Source organism: Geospiza fortis, unplaced genomic scaffold, assembly GCF_000277835.1.
Source record: "Geospiza fortis unplaced genomic scaffold, GeoFor_1.0 scaffold120, whole genome shotgun sequence".
NCBI classification, from domain to species: Eukaryota; Metazoa; Chordata; class Aves; order Passeriformes; family Thraupidae; genus Geospiza; species Geospiza fortis.
In genome coordinates this window covers 3660024-3677633 of record NW_005054364.1, presented here as the reverse complement: position 1 = coordinate 3677633, position 17610 = coordinate 3660024, and the positions used below count along the sequence as shown (strand labels likewise).

Here is a 17610-nt window from a genome sequence, read left to right as displayed (position 1 = left end):
TCCTGCTGAGTAATACAGAATCTCAGATACAAATAATGCATAAAATTTTGCTTCCATTTCTCAGTAGCTTTATACTACTAGGTAATATAAGTCCTGGCTAACATGAATGAGAGTTTTAAGGTTACAATAGCTACAGCTGGGAAATCTGAATCAACAGGTTAAAGCCCTAGGTTCATGAAACCCCAGTACACCTTTGCAGTAAGGTCTGTTTTACCATTGTTTCAGCAGTTTTTTGGGGCAGGATTAGTGGTTTTGTTCTTTGTTAATACAATGCCTCACACAACTGGTTTGTGATCACAGATTTGTGTCTCTCCAGTGCTACAGCAATCAAAGAAAAATAATAAACAGCATGTTAAGGCTCTGGTGCTGTAAGTTGATTGTCCAAAGCCACAGAGCAAAATTATGCAGAGAAAGATTTAGCACAGAAAGAGTTTCTATTACCCAGTCTCAATCTCAGACCATTAGTTTGCTTCTCTCTAGCAAATGACCTTGTCTGATATTCTTCAATACATCTCATGGGTCTTGCCAGGCCACTAACAGCACCTCTGCTCCTCTGAGTCACTACAAAGGCAGTTGGATAGCAAGCAGCTCCTTTCTTCTTGGTTTGGCTCCTACAGGAAAGCCCTTGGAAGTGCAGAAATAAACCCTGGGAGTCAGGCAGATGTGTTAGGTGATGGGCAGGCTAGCAGGCTTCAGGGCTGGGAAGGACCCAGCATAGGATGCAGACTGAGCACCTGAAAAGGAGCTGGTAGCATGATCCTAACATTAATGATTTTTTTTTTTCTGACAAATGTTGAAAAATAGTTCACTGTTATGAATTACATTATTAATGCAAAAAAATCACCCATTCAGAAGACAAGTTTATTAGTTCAGGCCTTTGTGAGGGTCCAGGAGTGTGTCTTTATGTTATCTGGGCTATATTCTGAGAGGGACCTCTGCCTATCTCCCCAGATTTCATGAGGAGTCTCAGTGCTGGGGCAGTATTTGGATGCACAGCCACCCCTTGCAGTACATCCTTCACACAAGTGCTTCACCTTGTGATTGTGTGGTTGTGGGTTTCTGGCTTTGTATTTAACTCACTTGGTCTCTTATTCAGAAAAATACTTTCCTTAGCTTGGGAGAAGAAAGTACTGAACCCGGCCTGTATCCCACTTATCTGACATGATTGCTTCCAGCAAAATCAATGGAATTATTTGTGCAGGATATGGTCCAGAGTTAAGAAATTCTTTAAAGCATGGGAGCAAAAACATGTGTGTCTTTATATGCTGGAATTCGTCCATTTTCAGACACAGACAAAGGGAGTATTAAGGATCATGAGAGAGTCCCATAGTGTATAATGGGGTGAGGCATAGGGCAGGGTAGGGTGGAATAGGATAGGAAAAGAAGGGAAATAATCTCAGTCAGGCAAGTAGGATAATTGTCCAAGTGACTTTTTCAAATCTGTTTCAAGGTGCCTATTTAAGGCCTAGTTGGGGCACTTCCTTTTTGGTTGGGGCTTTCTTGAAATTGCAGTTTAATTAAATTATTATAAAAATAATACTAGAAGTGGGTGCAGGCTGCAAATACATTACATTTTTCTGAAAAAACAAACTAATTAAAAATAATTTCCTCTCCTGTTTCTTTGCCAAGACCTATTTTCAGGACTCTGTGCTTCCCCTCAAGAAGCCAATGAAATATCAGGCACCTAAAAAAATTGACGCAGTACACTCAGGACTTGGCTGGTTAAAAACAAGAGGAGGAAAATATTTCTTATTTTCCATTTTTTAAATTATCATTTTTATATTTGTGTACATTTTGCTGTTAATTTTGGCTGGTATGTACTTCCCTTTATAAAACAACAGCTTAACCATTCACTTTTCATGTGCCATTAAACTCAGATCCTGTGTAATCTTAGGTTTCTGTGCTGGCTATTTCCAGGACACAGAGCAATTCTCTATAAAGCTTGGATGTGAGGCACATCTGGGTTGAACAAGGACAGTGTAAATCTTGCCCCTGCTTACCCAGGGCTGTCATGCACAGTGAGCAGAACAAGATTTTCTGCAGATCTCCTCTCATATGCCTGCCTCCACAGAGGCAGAGTTCATCCCCGCAGCACATCAAGGTGTAGAACTGGTGTCTCCTACACATATGTTCAGTCCATCTCTCCCAGAACCAAAAATATCAGTGGTGGAGCCTCTTACTCTGCAGAATGGCTGTCAGAGAGATTATTAGTGCTGAGTTTGATTTGTTTGGATTTTCCTCATTTTTATTTACTTCGATGTTTCATAATGCCCATCTTACTGTCTGCAGGATTGTTAAATATGCAAGTAAAATTTCTGTGTGAATTAAGTTTTAAGTGAGGATTTAAAATAAAAAAGAAATGTAACAGTTTTATTTTTATTCCTATTAGTTTGTAATGCTTTTCTAATACATTGGGCTTTTGTGTTCTATTACAAAATCACTGTTTTATCACTCCGATGTCTCAAACATGGTAATAGATTCCTCTGAAAGGCATTTCCCATCCCACTTTTATGGGCACTGCTGGGCAGCCAGTTGAAGAGTAGTTGGGTCAGTAGACTCTCATTGAATACACATAAATAAATGTATTTTAGTGTTCTTGTATGTTCTCTGGACCAAATGTGATATAAAAGTTGTGTATGTCCATATGTGATCTCCAGTTGGGTTTATGTAAGATAAGAGTTTAAAAAGATACTGAATTCTTCATTAGCACATCATGACTGTGGAAACCTTGCCTTTGAAAATGGCAGGCAAGTTTAGGTTGGTGAAAGTCATGGCAAAAGCAGGAATATTTTAAGATATAGGCAGGAGAATGATTTACCATGGGGAAGATCATATGTAGCCTTGCAGTTTGTCAGCTTCTTTGCATGAGTCTTGTCAGTGTGGGGGAATTCCCAGTTTCCCACTTGGAAAGCAGGACAAGCTACCTCCCATGTTTTGCAAGGTTGTGAGTGAGAGATTGGCCCCAGTTTACCTCATGTCAGATTCCTTGTCCCATTTTATATTCTCCTTCACTGTTCAGTTTGCTTAAGGACGTTTAGCCTGACCGTGTTTCCATGTATACAGAATAAATGATGCTCTCAAGAAGTGGTGGGAATGTTGCTCAGATGCTTTTAACCGTGCTGAGACACTTCTTATTACGCAACCTTTAAATGCCACAGTGTCAGTGGTGAGTGAAGTTATTGATGTCTGGTGCAATTGTGTAGTGCAAAAATTAAAATTGTAAATTGTTTTGGTTTCAACACTATTTTATGTAAACTTTGCATCCTCCCCAAAAGAATGTGAAGACTGCAAAGAGAAACATGCAGGAGTTGGGAAATAGAGAAGGGTCTGGTCTTGCTTTTGTGCATCTCTTCAATTGCATGAATTATGCAGTGTTTTCTACTAGCTTCCCATCTTTCTGATGGCACAGGATGAACAACTTTATGGACTAGAATCAGATTTGTCTGTCAAGTAGAAGATGTCTGTGTCCAAAGACACCCAAGCCTTTTTTTTTCCCAGGAAATGGAGGCAGTATCATGAATAAAACAAGGAATTACAGATGGAAAGATGAAGCTGTTTCCTTCCTTTTCTCTAGAGTCACTGCATAACAGTAGCCTGTAGCCAAGTATTTGAGCTGAGATATTCAAGGGAAGCCTCTAATAAAGGATGCAGAGTTTTGGAGGGTTTAGAAAGTGACCCCAGTAAGTCCTTTGCAAAAGGTGCAGAGCGTGCATGACGATTATTTGAGACATGCTTTGAGCAACTTCTCATCTGATTGGTAATGCAAAGTACCCTGGAGAAGTTAAGTTCCTGCTATTTCCAACTGAATGTTCAAGATCAGCTGATACTTCTGATAATTTTGATTTTCTGTTTGTCTGGTTTTGTGCACAGTTAAAAGGTAAGGACCATATTACCTCCCTTTTGAGGGTGTGGAAGCAATGTTACAGTACTGGTGGTAGATCAGACCTCTGTAAGAAGAAACTAGATGAAAGTGTCCATATAAATGTTTATCATCTCTCCTCAGAGCTTGGTTTGGTCACTTTATACTCATTAGAAGATTGGTTTTAAATCCTTATTAACTATCCATGCTGGTGACTTCACCTTCTAGCCTCTCAAGCTCATTGAGCTCCACACCTCTCCTTATCTCTGCCTTACTATTTTGCTCTCTGCTATTTCTTTTCACTACTTCCTGGGAGAAACTGTGCCTTATGGAGGGTGACCCTCTCAGTTCTGCACTTGGGACCATGTATTTGCCCCTTCACCCCCATGTCCCACTTAAGCTGTGTGTGTTGCCATGGAGAAACATCTGTGAGGATGCAGATACTACATCTAACCAGTACAGAGGAAGGCTCTACCATATTAGTGCAGAAGTGAATCTATCCAGCCTGTGCAAACAGATTTTTTTCAAAGGCTTATAACTTAGCCAAATCTGGGCAACTTTTAATAAAAACTTTTCCCCTGCCAAAGTTTTATGTCCTTTCTCCAAAACATGGAGGCACTGGAGCTTTTTAATGAAACAGTTATTAAAAAAAAACCAAAACAAAACTAGGAATAATAACATGTTTTTCTCTCAGTTGTTCTCAGAAAAGTTGTTCTGTTGTTCTCAGAAATGGCTGAACCAGTTCAGCCTGATTTATTTATTTTGGAAAGAATCAGCTGAGACAAACTTTTAGCCTGGGAAATTTCAGCCCAACTGGTTAGCATTTCTCAAAGTTTGGCAAGGTTAAATGCAAGTGGAAATGTTCTTATGCTGCGAAGTCAAAGGCAAGCTTACATATCAGCAGTGTTCCTTGCTTGGGATAGAAAAAGACTATATGTATATATTAATTGCTTTTTCTTAATGTTTCAGGTTCTTTGAGTATATATTGCTCTACAAAGATGCAGTCATGTTTCAGATTGAACAAGTTACAAAGCTTTGCTCAAAGATTGCTCTGACAGAGCCATGGGATCCATATGATATTCCTGCTAATTCAACTTATGAAGATCAGTACTACATTGGGGGACCTGGAGATGAAGTTATGGTACAGGAATGGTCTGACAGAAAACCAGCCAGGAAATGTACGTGCATGCTTTTGTTTTATTTTAATAATAATCAATGTCTCTGCTGCACAGGGAAAAATTAAATTACTTGCGTTTCACCCCAGCTTTCCATATTACTATGGAGTTCTCTGGAAGAAGTAATGAAAATGCCCCATGCACAGAATATCATTTTAATAACAATGTGTTTTTTAGGAAAATTTCATATTTCAGCTGGATTAAATATATTCAGAGGACTTGATTGTGTTGTATTTGGTATCATACAGAGTTTGGCATGGAGCAGCATCGTTTTGTGTCTGAATCTGGCAGCCTGTATCCAAAATTTACCTAGAGAAGAATTGGTACTATAATTAGGGGCACACTCAAACTAGAGTCTGTGTAACAGAAACAGAGCAGGTGTCAGTGTTTGTCTACACATAGTTCTGCAACTGCTGAAATCCTTAATATATGACTAAATTTTGTTGTCCTCTCTACTGGTAAGAATACCTTCCTGCAAGGCTTAGTTCTGCACTTGGCAGCTGAGCACTTGCATCATAAAAGAAAGGAGGCTGAATTTTCCAAGTTATAGTATGCTAGATATTGAAAGCGCAGAAATTTATTAGCACTTTGGCTTCAATTTCATCTATGGTTTATTGATGACCCAGACAACTATAAAAATAATTTTAAAACCTCCATGAAATTTATGAGAGTACTCAGCTAGTGCAAGACTTATGGTTATGGACATCTAATATATAGGCTGGTTACGAACTTGAGCATTTAGCTGGAGGAAAATATTTCTTTCTTGAATAAAAGTAGAGGAAATGAATTAGAGAATGAAGGATAAGATCATTAGACCTCTGTAACTAGTTCGATATATACTCTGGTATTCTGCAAGAGACAAATTATCACTCACTCCAACTCCAATAACTTTTTTTTTTCAGATCTGATATTTTGAATTTTTGTGGAATTTTTGTGGAATTTTATATCCAGATACATTCAATTAATGATTTGTGATTTTTATCCAGTGTTATTTTGTATCTCCAGTGCTTTTCTGTATGATCATTCATAAACATAATGTCTGAAAGTTACTTATCTACCTTTCAGCTAGTATTGGTTTGAATTGTAAAAATTATATTTCTTTTGCAATTAAAAAAGTTTTAGGGGAGATACAGGCTACTTTGGTAGCATCATATTTAACCATGATTTTTTTATTCTAAATTCTGAGAGAAGGCTTGTTTAGTAAAAGGTTGCCTCCATTTCTGTGTACTCAAAACCATATTAATTAAGGCCATTTTTTTTTTTTGGTATATTAGCATGCTCAAAAGAGGCATATTCAAATATTGCTTAGCTTGGCATCCTTTCTTTGAATACAGTATACGTGTGTTTCATGTCACCATTTATTTATTTCTGGTAACGTGGTTGTGCTACAGCCTATGACACAAAACAAAGTACTGAAAATAAATGTGTGTGATTGCTGCTGGGTGGAAGAAAATAACTGTTCTTTGGACTAGAAAAATTTGTTACAGACATTCCTCAGAGGAACTGATTTATGATCAGTAGGTAATTTTAACATTGTGAGTTTCTGCTGTCAAAAGATCTGAAATGTGTAAAACAACGGGATGGAGTATGATTGAAGGGCTAATGAATGATCACAGAAATAAAATAATAAAAAGAGAGATAAATAATAAAAGAGATAAAAGCAAAGGGCATTCAAAGGACACCACTTCAATGGTACTACTGCCACTGCTTAAGCAGCATAGTGGAAAAGGTAGAGATGATGACAGAGAACAGAACAGAAATAGAGCAAGGGAACACCTCTGAGGTTTGCACACTGTGGAATGAAACGGAAGTTAAAATAGGGACACAGATTTGCTACATCACATTCTGGAGGAGATCAGCATTAAGCGTAGTCTTGACATAATGAACCACTAGAAGTGTTTGAAAAGAATAGGAATTTAAAAAAAAAAATTAGAATCTGAATAGACAATGTTAAACAGAAGCAATGAGTTAAAAGAGACTGACATCATCATGACCCATTCATCTTGTGTTGTCACCTAAAGCAGTCACATTTCTGGTTGTTTGCAGTGGAATCCTGGGTCGGCGTTTACACCGTCAAGGACTGTTACCCAGTACAGGAAACCTACACCAAGAACTACAGCGTGACAACCTCCACTCGCTTCTTTGACATCCACCCGGGCATCGCAGACCCCTCCGTGTTCACCCCACCCAGCACCTGCCAGACAGCCCAGCTGACGAGGATGAGAGAGGAATGCTGAGTATGGACACTGGCTGCCCTTGGCAAACACATGTTAGCCAAGAGGATGATTATTGGTAGTCAATTGTTGGCATCTAAGCTGATTTTTCTACCTAATTGCTCTCTGTGGAATTTGTAAGTTTTCGCTTGAGAGAGAACATCAGCATATAACTGAGTAAAATATATAAAACAAAAGATATCTTTCAATCACATTAATCTGCTCAGTGATGCACTTGCAGTATTATATAGTTACCATTAAGATAATAGTTCTAGATACTATGTATTTAATGTTGTTTTCCTTTTGCAAAGATTTCATTATTTATTTTTTCAAGAAGACAAAGCATAGGCAGACAGCAGCAATGGTACTGTCTAGCAGAAAAAGCTAAATTTTGCTGTCATTCTTCTTGTTACTTCTGGAGATTTGAAGAGAAAGATCACCTGTGTAAAACCTCATCCCTAAGTGAAAAATATAATTTTAAATTATACGCATCAAAATTGTGTAAATTTGTTCTTTTGGTTTTATTTTGCTTTGTGTTCTGTTTTGGTTGTTTTTTGGGTTTTTTTCTGCTCTTCAGGAAGCTGGTAGTCAATTTTTGAGCTAAGTTTTGTTCTTTCTGAGAAGAAAGTAGCTTTATTCATTTGCTGACATGCAGAAAATACTTTTCTGTTTCTTGGGAGAATGGTGTGAATAGAAGGGAAGAAGGGAGAGGTACACCTTCAAAAAGAATTAAGCGGAAGATTTTTACGCATCTCCCTTTCGGAGAAGGCTTCCAGTAGGGTGTGGTGAGACAATTTTCAGTCAAATTTTACTTCAGCACTCACTTTTCAAGACAATGCTAGTTTTAACCTATGGAAAGGGATTAAACGGTTCTGCACTCTAAACAGCTTTAATGTTTTGTAACTATTTTCAACAATCTTCACTTGGGGTGTGGAAACACCTTCATAATTCCAGGGAGGTTTGAAAAAAGAAAAACTGTTCTTTATGCATAGTTAGTAAAGGCTGAATCAGCTTTCACACAGTGCCTGGTAGTCGGGATGGAGAGAAAGACAGAGCCTGTGACCTGTGTGGAGAGGTGGGAGGGAGGAACGGGAGGCACAGATTTCAGATATCCTCTTGCGGTGTGGCAGCGAAGCACTACAGTCTGAGCAGGTCCATTGATGCCTGTTTTATTTGCTGTTTCATCAGCATCTCAATCTTATTATCTCCACATAACCAAAAAAGTGCAGGGAGTGCACAGATTTTGCATTAGAAAATTCAAACCAAACCCTCATACACCTTTGATACTCTCAGAACTGTGATGGGTTTTGCACGTTTACCAAATGAGATTAACTGGTTTATTCTGCAGGGTTTGTGTTTTATTTACTACTTGCAAAAAAATTTAAAGACAGATTTTTGTCCTCTTACAGGTGTTGGGTAGTTGCTTGCTCCAGAAATCATCTGGCTGTAAACAGATGTAAACATTGGGAAGTTTGGTGTCTCCAGAGGAGAGATGTTGGGCAGGCTTTTAGTGCTTTATACACTCATAGCTTTTTGTACGTAAGCAAGTGGGACAGTGGTTGTTTTTCTTTCACAGTTGTGGTCAGAATGGCATTTTACTTTGCCCCATACCTAATGAAAGCACATATACATACTGGTTAAAATTCAGCTAGTTCATTAAAAAATCCTCTTGGAGAGGGCCATTTCACTGAAACATGCTAGTGGAGAGAAGGATTGGGTTTCCTTGAATTTAGAGTGCATTTATTCTGTACTCGCCTTCTGTATTTTTTGTGTGACACTCTAAATGCTAACTGCATATTGTTCTCATTAGGACAATGATTAGCATGCATTTCTTAATATGTGTCCTGTTAGAATCTGGAAAATATAATAAATCTGGCTAGCAAGCATGAAGCTGTGGTACTGAATCGTTTGGGATGGCTTTGTTGCGGTTGAGCGGATAGCTGGGTAATCAGGGTGTCTGTATTATGTTTTGCTGACAGTGATACAGTTTCTAGCAATAGCATTAAGTGTTCCTTTAAATATGAATTTGCAAATTTGCAAAAGTCTGGTACACAGAAGTGCTTTAAAATTTTTGCCATGACTTGCAGGGCAATTTTATATGGCTAAATATGTTCCTCTAAAACAATGCTGTTGTCTTCATATTTATGCTGTACAAATCCAGCGCAGAGAGTTGTCAAAGAGATATCAAGCAGCAAAATTTAGGATTGTGTATTTTGAATTAGCCACAAACCAAATATCAAGCACAATGTGCGTATGCCTGGTTTGTTATCTTTGTTGTGATGTGCTTTGGTTTCTTGTCATGTACCACAAGAGACATCTTGTCTTCAAACAACTATGCCAGTGACTCAATGAGAAGGAGCATAAAAGGAATATAAGGTAGCTGTATAGTATGCTGCCACAATTGAATAAAAATGGGGGGGTTCATATATCTGATAGTCTGGGAGACTTGTTTATCACAGTAATTTGGTGAAAAATTAATAATAAATTGATGTGTACATGAGTTATATTGTATTCTGTGGGCTTACAGCAACAGAATCTGGTAGCTGGATAGTGTGTGAGGCAAAGCTGATTTTGTGAGATTTCCAGTGTTTTCTGGTTTCAGCTGGGCCAGAAAGAGTGCAAACATAGATGTGCCTGCCATATTTTTGTGTTTCTGCTTGGAGTCTTCTCTGAAAGCAGGATGTGTAGAAGCACAACATTGTTTAATTTAAAGTTAACCAAACATTCCTGAACCTCAAAGAAAGGCTTAATTTGAGTTTGGGGAGGAGATCTGAGCATTTGGTTCAGTTCCTATTTTAACAGTTTGCTTAACTCTAGTATTAGGGACAGATTTTGCTGCCTCAAGCCATGCTGCACGCCATGGAAGTACTGCCATTTACCAGGGAATGCCAACTTGCATGAAGAACATAGGAAGAAACACAATAATCCATTGTCAAAGTTAATTTTAGTCAAGAAATCTCTAAACAGAATGACATTCTTACTTTGGGACATTAACAAAATCAGTGCATTTCTCACCTTGAAGTTAATTACATTTTAGTGCTTACACTTACTCCTTGCAAACTCACATCTCTTTTCCCACCACTCTTTACTTCCTAACATCAGTGAAGTCCACTTCCAAACACTGTTTGCAACCTTCACTTGCATTTATTTCAGTAGGAATTGAGCATCTACATACCTGATGGATCTGAGCTGGACTTGACCTATTTATTTTGCTAGCAGTTCTATCTCAAGAGCAAGGGCAGTGCCAGCCATATGTGAGCAACATACATTGAACTACATGTGGGTGTCCAACAAAGAGACCAGAGTTGGCTTGTGCAATCGCTACTGTCCCAAAATACCAGTTGATGAGAGGTCTTGGCATGTCTGTTTTCTCACATCCTGCATCTTCTGCATCCTTGGCCACAAACTGATGCTGGAGGCAAACTGCAGGATGTTCCCCCATTACAGAATGGCACATCACAGGATCATCAGTAGGAGGTCACAGTCTTTCCAGGAGGCTGCATGAATGGCATGGACACTTAGAGATTTAGTTATCACATCTGCACTTAGGCATAGGAACAAATGGAGCAAGTTTGGAAAACTTAAACAATCCTGAGCACCTACTGCTTTGTAAGGGGAGAGGAAAAAACTTATGATCCAATCAGTAGTCCTGGAAGACTGTCAGAAATGTAGGACAAGATGCTGCTCTGAAGATGGTAGTGGAAATTTCCAAACACTGCTTTGATTCAACATGCTCCAGGGTAAATACCCGTGTGGTTTAGTATGGCTATTTCAGCACAGAGCCCGAAACTGCATCCTGAATGAAGTGATGCACATAGCTGCAGTATGGTATTTTGTTTGAAACAAAGGCAAATAGCCCAGCACTGTGCATTTTGCAGGCATGAGTGCGTGACTGATGACCTGCGTGTTTGTCTAAAAGAATGTGTGTGCCTTTATAAGAGTGCTGCCTGCTGCCTTTGAAGACTGAAGAGTTAATCTTCTCACCACTACATCCATAGAAATCTACTTCAGACTCCTTTCTTTCCCACCCTGGAAGGTGGGAACAGTAATTCTGCTTTCTGCCTGCTCTTGCCTTCCTGATAGTGATAGCTCTGGGCCGACATCACTGCCTCCACCACTGGAGTCCTCAGAGGCCTGGAGACATTGGGGCAGTAGCACCAATGCCATGGAAGGTTCCCAGCCCCTGCCTTACAATGTGGAATAAAATTATGTGTGTGTGTTACCCATCTGGCCTCACCCTTTGTGCCTAACATGCTCGCTCAGTGCATGGGGGTGTTGCTCACGCCCTCAGCACCCAGCTGTCACCATTAATTGGGCTCAGCTCAGCCTTCCATGACGCCAGGCAAAGGGGCTCATGAGCAAAAGAGAAGGAGAGGAAATGAAAGGAAAACCTGCTGGGCTCACCCTGCTCCCCGCCAAGGTTTTTCCCACACTGGCCCAGGGCTGATAAACAGCTTTGACGTTCCTGAAACAGCAGCAGCTGAGTTGCCAGCTCTCCGTCACAGCCCATGTCATGCTGAAGGAGAGGGTTGGGTTTCACCCTCTGCACTAAAATTATCTTTCAGGCCAGGCCAGTGACTCAGTTTTGTTTTCCATGGAGAATGCATGCCCGCTCCCATCACCTCTGCCACTGCCATCCTGGCCTGTCTGGCAGGGCTTGCCTCCTGCCCCAGTTCAGCAGTCTGTGACAGCCCCTGTGTGGCCACACAGTGCCCTTCAGCCTGTCCCCTCTGTCCTGTCTTCATTCTTCTGATCTATCAGGGACCTCGCTGTCCCCAGACATGGGCCAGGCGAGTCTCCTTTGATTTCCTACAGGGCTTTTGAAGTTGTGGGAAAAGTCCTTCCTATCTTTCCATTGCCATGCCATTTTGAAATTATTTATGTGGTTTCTTCTTCTTCTTCTCCTGTTTTTTTTTGTATGTGAGCTGCTTTTGTTAATTTGATGGGATGATTTTTCATATGAAGGTTGAGTTTGGGGTTTTTTTTACCACAGACTTGGTGCCATGTAGCAACCCTTGTTTATTGCTGCAATACCTCATAATCAGTGACTTGTATAAAGAAGGACATTCTTGATGTTGGCAGCAGTTTGCACTGGCAAGAGCACAGGAGGTGGAAATGCTGTGTAATGACAAGTGACAGCAGGGATACCCTTACTGGTGGCCCAAGTGACTACCAACTATGATGACTGTTAAAACTCTGGGCTCTGCAGAGTCTGTAGACACTTAACCCCAGGAAATACACCACATCTCTCCAAAGGAGATGGGCAACTATGCTGGGCAGCCCACATTGCTTTTGCTTTATTAAAGTAAGATGCTGTACTAAATCCTGTATGCATGACCATAATTTATTCTTGAGAAGTTGCTTCATAGAGAGACAGAAAACAAGAGGTCTTCTCCTAGCATTCTACAGAAATGATGTAAAAGTTATTTTCAGAAAATGTTGACGTTTGAATTAAAGAAATTTTATTTAGAAACCTCCAAAGACTTGTTATGGAACAAACACTTTATCTATAAAGCAATATATAGCTTTAATATAAATTTTTTAGCCTTAGAACTTCTACTTTAAAGTAAATAAATGCAGCTTGTCAGAAGGACTAAACTCTGAATAATCCCTCTCAGCTGGCATTCAGCTTTGAAAGAAGCTGCTTCTGTGGTAGGCTTGAAGAAGAGCTCTTGCCTAAAGCTGGCTACTTTTGCAACCATACAAATTCAGCTAATAAAAGACATTGTCTCTTCCTGCAGGCCGAGTCCTGTCAAAGGAATCGGGTTTCTTCACTTGTGTGTTGGCTCAGTACTCTGCAGATTTCCAAAGAAATATGGTGTTTTATGCCAGAACAGGACCTGTTCTGGATCTTTTGTCAAATGCGCTTGCATGAACACAGAGGAGACTATGAGCAAGAGACACTGTCTCTTACCATGGGAGAAAGCTTACCCAAACTGAAGACATTTTTCCCTGTTTCCACCCTGCTGGGATATCCTAGACAGGGAATCTCATTCAGAAATCTCTAAGTTCATGTTTCATATTGGTGAGAAGGGAAGAAAAATAGCAATAATAGAGTAAGGTGAAAAAAGAAATGATGAAAATAAAGTATATAAAGAAATATGAAAATAAAGAGAGTGATAGCCCAAAAAAAAACCAGTCAACCACACCCCTAAGAAAACGGATGGGGGAGGAGAGGGGGAAGAAAGGAAGATGGAGAACCATGTTTGCCTGCCCCTTCTCAGCCTGTTTTATGAATTTGCAGAAAAGATATTAATTATGGGGGACCAAATCCATATTCAAAGTTTCCTAAACATCAGTATTTCTTTTTGGGCAATACGAATCCCTGATAGACCTCACCGATCTGACAGAGCACTCATGGGGCTTGCTCACATAGATGCTGTTCACTCATGGCCTGATGGCCCTGTAGGGACCAGTGCATGCCTTTTGGGTGCCCTGCAAAAGGAAGGAGGCCTTGGATGGATTTGACCTTTCACACTTGCTCCAGGGAAGTACCAAACATTTGCACCTCCCTCTGAAGTGAATAGATTAGGCGTGAAATGATCTCTAGCTGGTGGAAATAAACAGTCGGCACTTATGACTCTGTTCTTTCAATTCCAAGAAAAGTTTTCTTAACAGAGCTGCTGAATTTGGACATTGAAAGTGCCCAACTCCCATTTAATTTCCACCTTGTGCTAGCTCACACTGCCAAAATGATATTGCCCTTATTTGTTCCAACAGTCTCACTCTTACAGATGTGGATGGAAAGGACTGATGGTCCCCATGAGAAACATTAGTAATAATCAGAGAGTGAAGTCCAGAATGAAGTGAAGCAGGGATGAAGCTGCCATACACCTGCTGCCTCTCCCATCACTGAGCCACCTGAGCTGGACTCATGAAACAGACAATAGCAATAGCTAAGCCACAGGAAGCAAAGCATTATTGTGCTTCAAAGACTGGGGCTCAATGTTGCCTATATTAGAGCAGCTCTAGCATGATGTCAGATGTGTTGCTCACTAACAAAATCTGTTCCTCCAGGGGATCTTTTTAAACAGCAGGATAAAATATTGGATATTGCCTTGATGGGGAAACATGTCCCTGCCAGCCAAAAGCACCAGGCAAGGGCGGCCAAGCACAATACAGCATTAAAACTTCCTCCTTTATTTCTACAGCAGCTGCCTGAAACATGGCTGGCAAAGGGCTGTAGAGGAGGGAGACATAAGTGCTGTGTGTTTGATCAGGTGCCTTGAGCACTGCAGTGAACTTTGGGCACCTGAACCCGAGGGTGTGAGCAGGATCACTGCACTCCAGTGTTGTAAACAGCACTTGCTTTGTACTGAAAACCCTCACACTAAAATGCCCTGCTATGTAACAGCAGCCCATAGGAAAATGTTTGGGATGAGACACAAACCTCACATCAGACCATCAATGACCATAGTTAAAAAAATAAAGTAAAAGAAAAAAGCCAAGTCTCACTTGCACTTCCAAAGAAAATTCCACCTATGGCGGCCAAAAGATGTGACTATTTTTGTATTTTGATGTGGCACTCAGTGCCAATTATATAGGAAGTTGTTACTTCCAGTCTGAATTATTGCTAGATACAGCACAGGATGGCAATGCAAATAGTACAGCCAGAGCTAATTGGGTCATTATGTGCTAGTTCAGCATCCATTTGAGTGTGGCTACTTTCACAATGCCCTGAGACAGCTCCACCTGAGGGATAATAGGTTTTAGACATCTTCTGGGAGGTGTTGACCAACCTGTGAGATTGACCAACAATACAGATCTTAGACACATACCTACATGCCTAGAGAATAGCCTGTATTGGTGCTGAGATCAGGAAGGAATTTTCCTGTGGGACAGATTGGCACTGTTTTCCGTGCCTTTTTGGCCTTCCTCTGCAGCATCAAGCATGACCATTGGTCAGGACTTCAAGGGTCCCTCTTGCCCAGGTTGCTGCCTGCTGTTCATGCCCCACATCCAGGGAAAAGCAATTTTCTATGCTCGGAGAGTGGCCCCCAGGGGTTGCTTCTTGTCCTGTGTGTAATTGAGCAAAGCCCCTTGCCAGGGCTCCTCTGGGCCTTTCCAAATCTGTACTCTGTTCCTGCCTGCTGCATTTGTGCTTCCAAGGCACCACACATGCCCTGGCTCTCTCTGGCCCATTGTAAACCTGGAGTGGGAGTGAGCTCTGCTCTTCCCTTGGCTCCATTTCTCCAGGGGTTCTTGCTTGTGCAAAACAGCCTGTGCTTGGAAGAGTTCCAGGCTTGCAGCCCCATGGGGAGCTGCCACTTTTCAGTGCTCCATGAGGGCAACACAAGCACCAGGCCGGCACAGGAGTGCTTTTTATGCATCACTACTCAACAACCACAGCAGAAAAAATTTTGAAAGGCAAAAAGTGTGGTTTGTGTGTTATCAAGGTGTGTCATAATTTGGAAAATACAAAGCATTACTTCTTTTCTGTGCGACTGTAACCAATTCTTATTCTCCCTTTTCAGGAAACAGGGACTGCTTGACCTGTATTCCTAAACCCAAATTGTTTCAGCTTTTAGATCCAAAGTAATACATTACTTTGGTTATTGTTCTTCCTCCTCAAAGGCTAAAAATCAAAATAATTTTAAAACTGAGGAAAAAATAAAGTAGGAATGTTTGGGGGTTGGATTTTTCAAATGCCAAAATACAAATTCATACATAAAAAACACATTACCAAACAGGGAAAATTACATTCTTAAAACTTCTGAGGTTTTTGGTTTTTTTTCCTAGAAAGAGTCTTCTTTGTGCATCTTCTTTGTGCGTCAGTTTACTTTCCTGTGTCTGGTAAAGGTTAATACTTTTTAGATAATTTTCAGCGTTTTTTTCAATATCAGTTACATATTTTCAAGACTGTTGTATTATCTGTGGCTTGACCCAGTGTCTGGGTTTCTGATTTGAAGGAAACTGGGTTCACCTGGCACCACTTCTTTTGGCTCCAGGCAGTTCCATTGTTTGGGTTATTCTATATGGCAGGGTTCAGGAAGGGTGTGTGGTCAAACGAAATATGTCCTGTGACGGAATGATGTTTATAGACCATCTTGTTCACTCTCTCCAGAGAGAGCCTGGGTGAAGGACACTCACCAGGAAGATAAACAGCCCATAATTCAGAATTTTCCAAGAAACTCTATGGGCAAACTTGCCTGGAGAGGTGGAGATCATAGCAACCATGTTGGATACAAACTGTGCCATTAACTCCTTGCCACAAGAGACACGTGAGTGAGACAGAAATCTCTTCTCCCCACACAGTCCCACCAGCAAGTGGCTCTCCACAAAATGTAGGGGATTTGCAAAGTTCTGTCTTTGACTTTGACAGACTTCAAGTGGTGGTTTTTCAAGCTAAACTGAGGGTTGCATGAACCTGGTCCTGGCTACACCTGCTTGTGAACATCTGCCCTAAAAGGGAGTCAGAAACATAAATTAAAATTCTTTATATCCTTTCTGTTGGAAGCAGGTTTTTAGCCATTCCCACACATGACCTTCATATCCTTTTTAAATTTTGGGACATACAATACTCAAGATGACCCTACACCAGTGCTAGATACAGCAGGGCAATCACCCCTTTTGACCATCTGGTTGTGGTGTGTTTGGTGCATCCCAAGATGGGTTTGCCCCTGCTGACTTGTATTGAGCCTGCTGTCAGCCTGCAGCCCCAGATCCTTTCCTGTGGGGCTGCTCTCCAGCCATGCCACTCCCAATTCATACTTGTGGAAAGTATTTCTCCACGCCAGCATTTGTTCTTGTTGCTTCATGCCACTGATGATTGCTCAGTGTTCCAATCTATCCAGATCACTCTTGCAAGGCCTCTTGTCCCCTAAGAGAGTCAACAGCACGTTCCAGTTTAGCATCATCAGCAAACTTCCAACTCCTGTCTCCAGATCATTGGTAAATATATTGAACAGAACTGCCCCTAGAACTGAGCCTCGAGGAACAATGCTGGTGACTGACCTCCAGCAAGATTACCTACAACCTTTTAAGCCCTGCTCTTCACTCAATTCTTCACCCACTGAACCACATACCTGCTCGCTTCAGATGGCTTGTCTAGAAGAATGTTGTGAGGGACAGAATCAAAAGCCTTTGTAAAATGAAATCCAGAAAATCTTCTTCCACTGCCTTCCCTTCATCGTCTAGGTGTGTGACCTTATGCTAGAAGAATATTAAATAAGTTATACAGGACTTTCCCGTTGTGAACCCTGTGCCTGATGATTGCCTTGTCCCCTAGAGGCGTATCAGTAGCATGCAATATTATGTTCTCTGTAATTTTCCCAGGTGCTGAGGCTGGGCTAACAGGTCTGTAGTTTCCAAGGTTTCCCTCATGCCCTTGTCAACTGGAATAACACTGTCTTCCTTTCAGTCA

The 17610-nt window shown here is 40.8% G+C and overlaps 1 protein-coding gene across 1 annotated transcript; it reads left to right on the top strand.

The window, feature by feature from the left end:
* Positions 1–4826: 4826 nt before the first annotated feature.
* On the top strand, positions 4827–9745 carry EPDR1 (ependymin related 1; the record flags this gene model as incomplete). The annotated part of the gene is made up of 2 exons (XM_031059629.1): positions 4827–5037; positions 7081–9745. Coding segments are annotated over 2 exons (402 nt in total), but the record flags the coding sequence as incomplete, so codon positions are not given.
* Positions 9746–17610: the final 7865 nt, after the last annotated feature.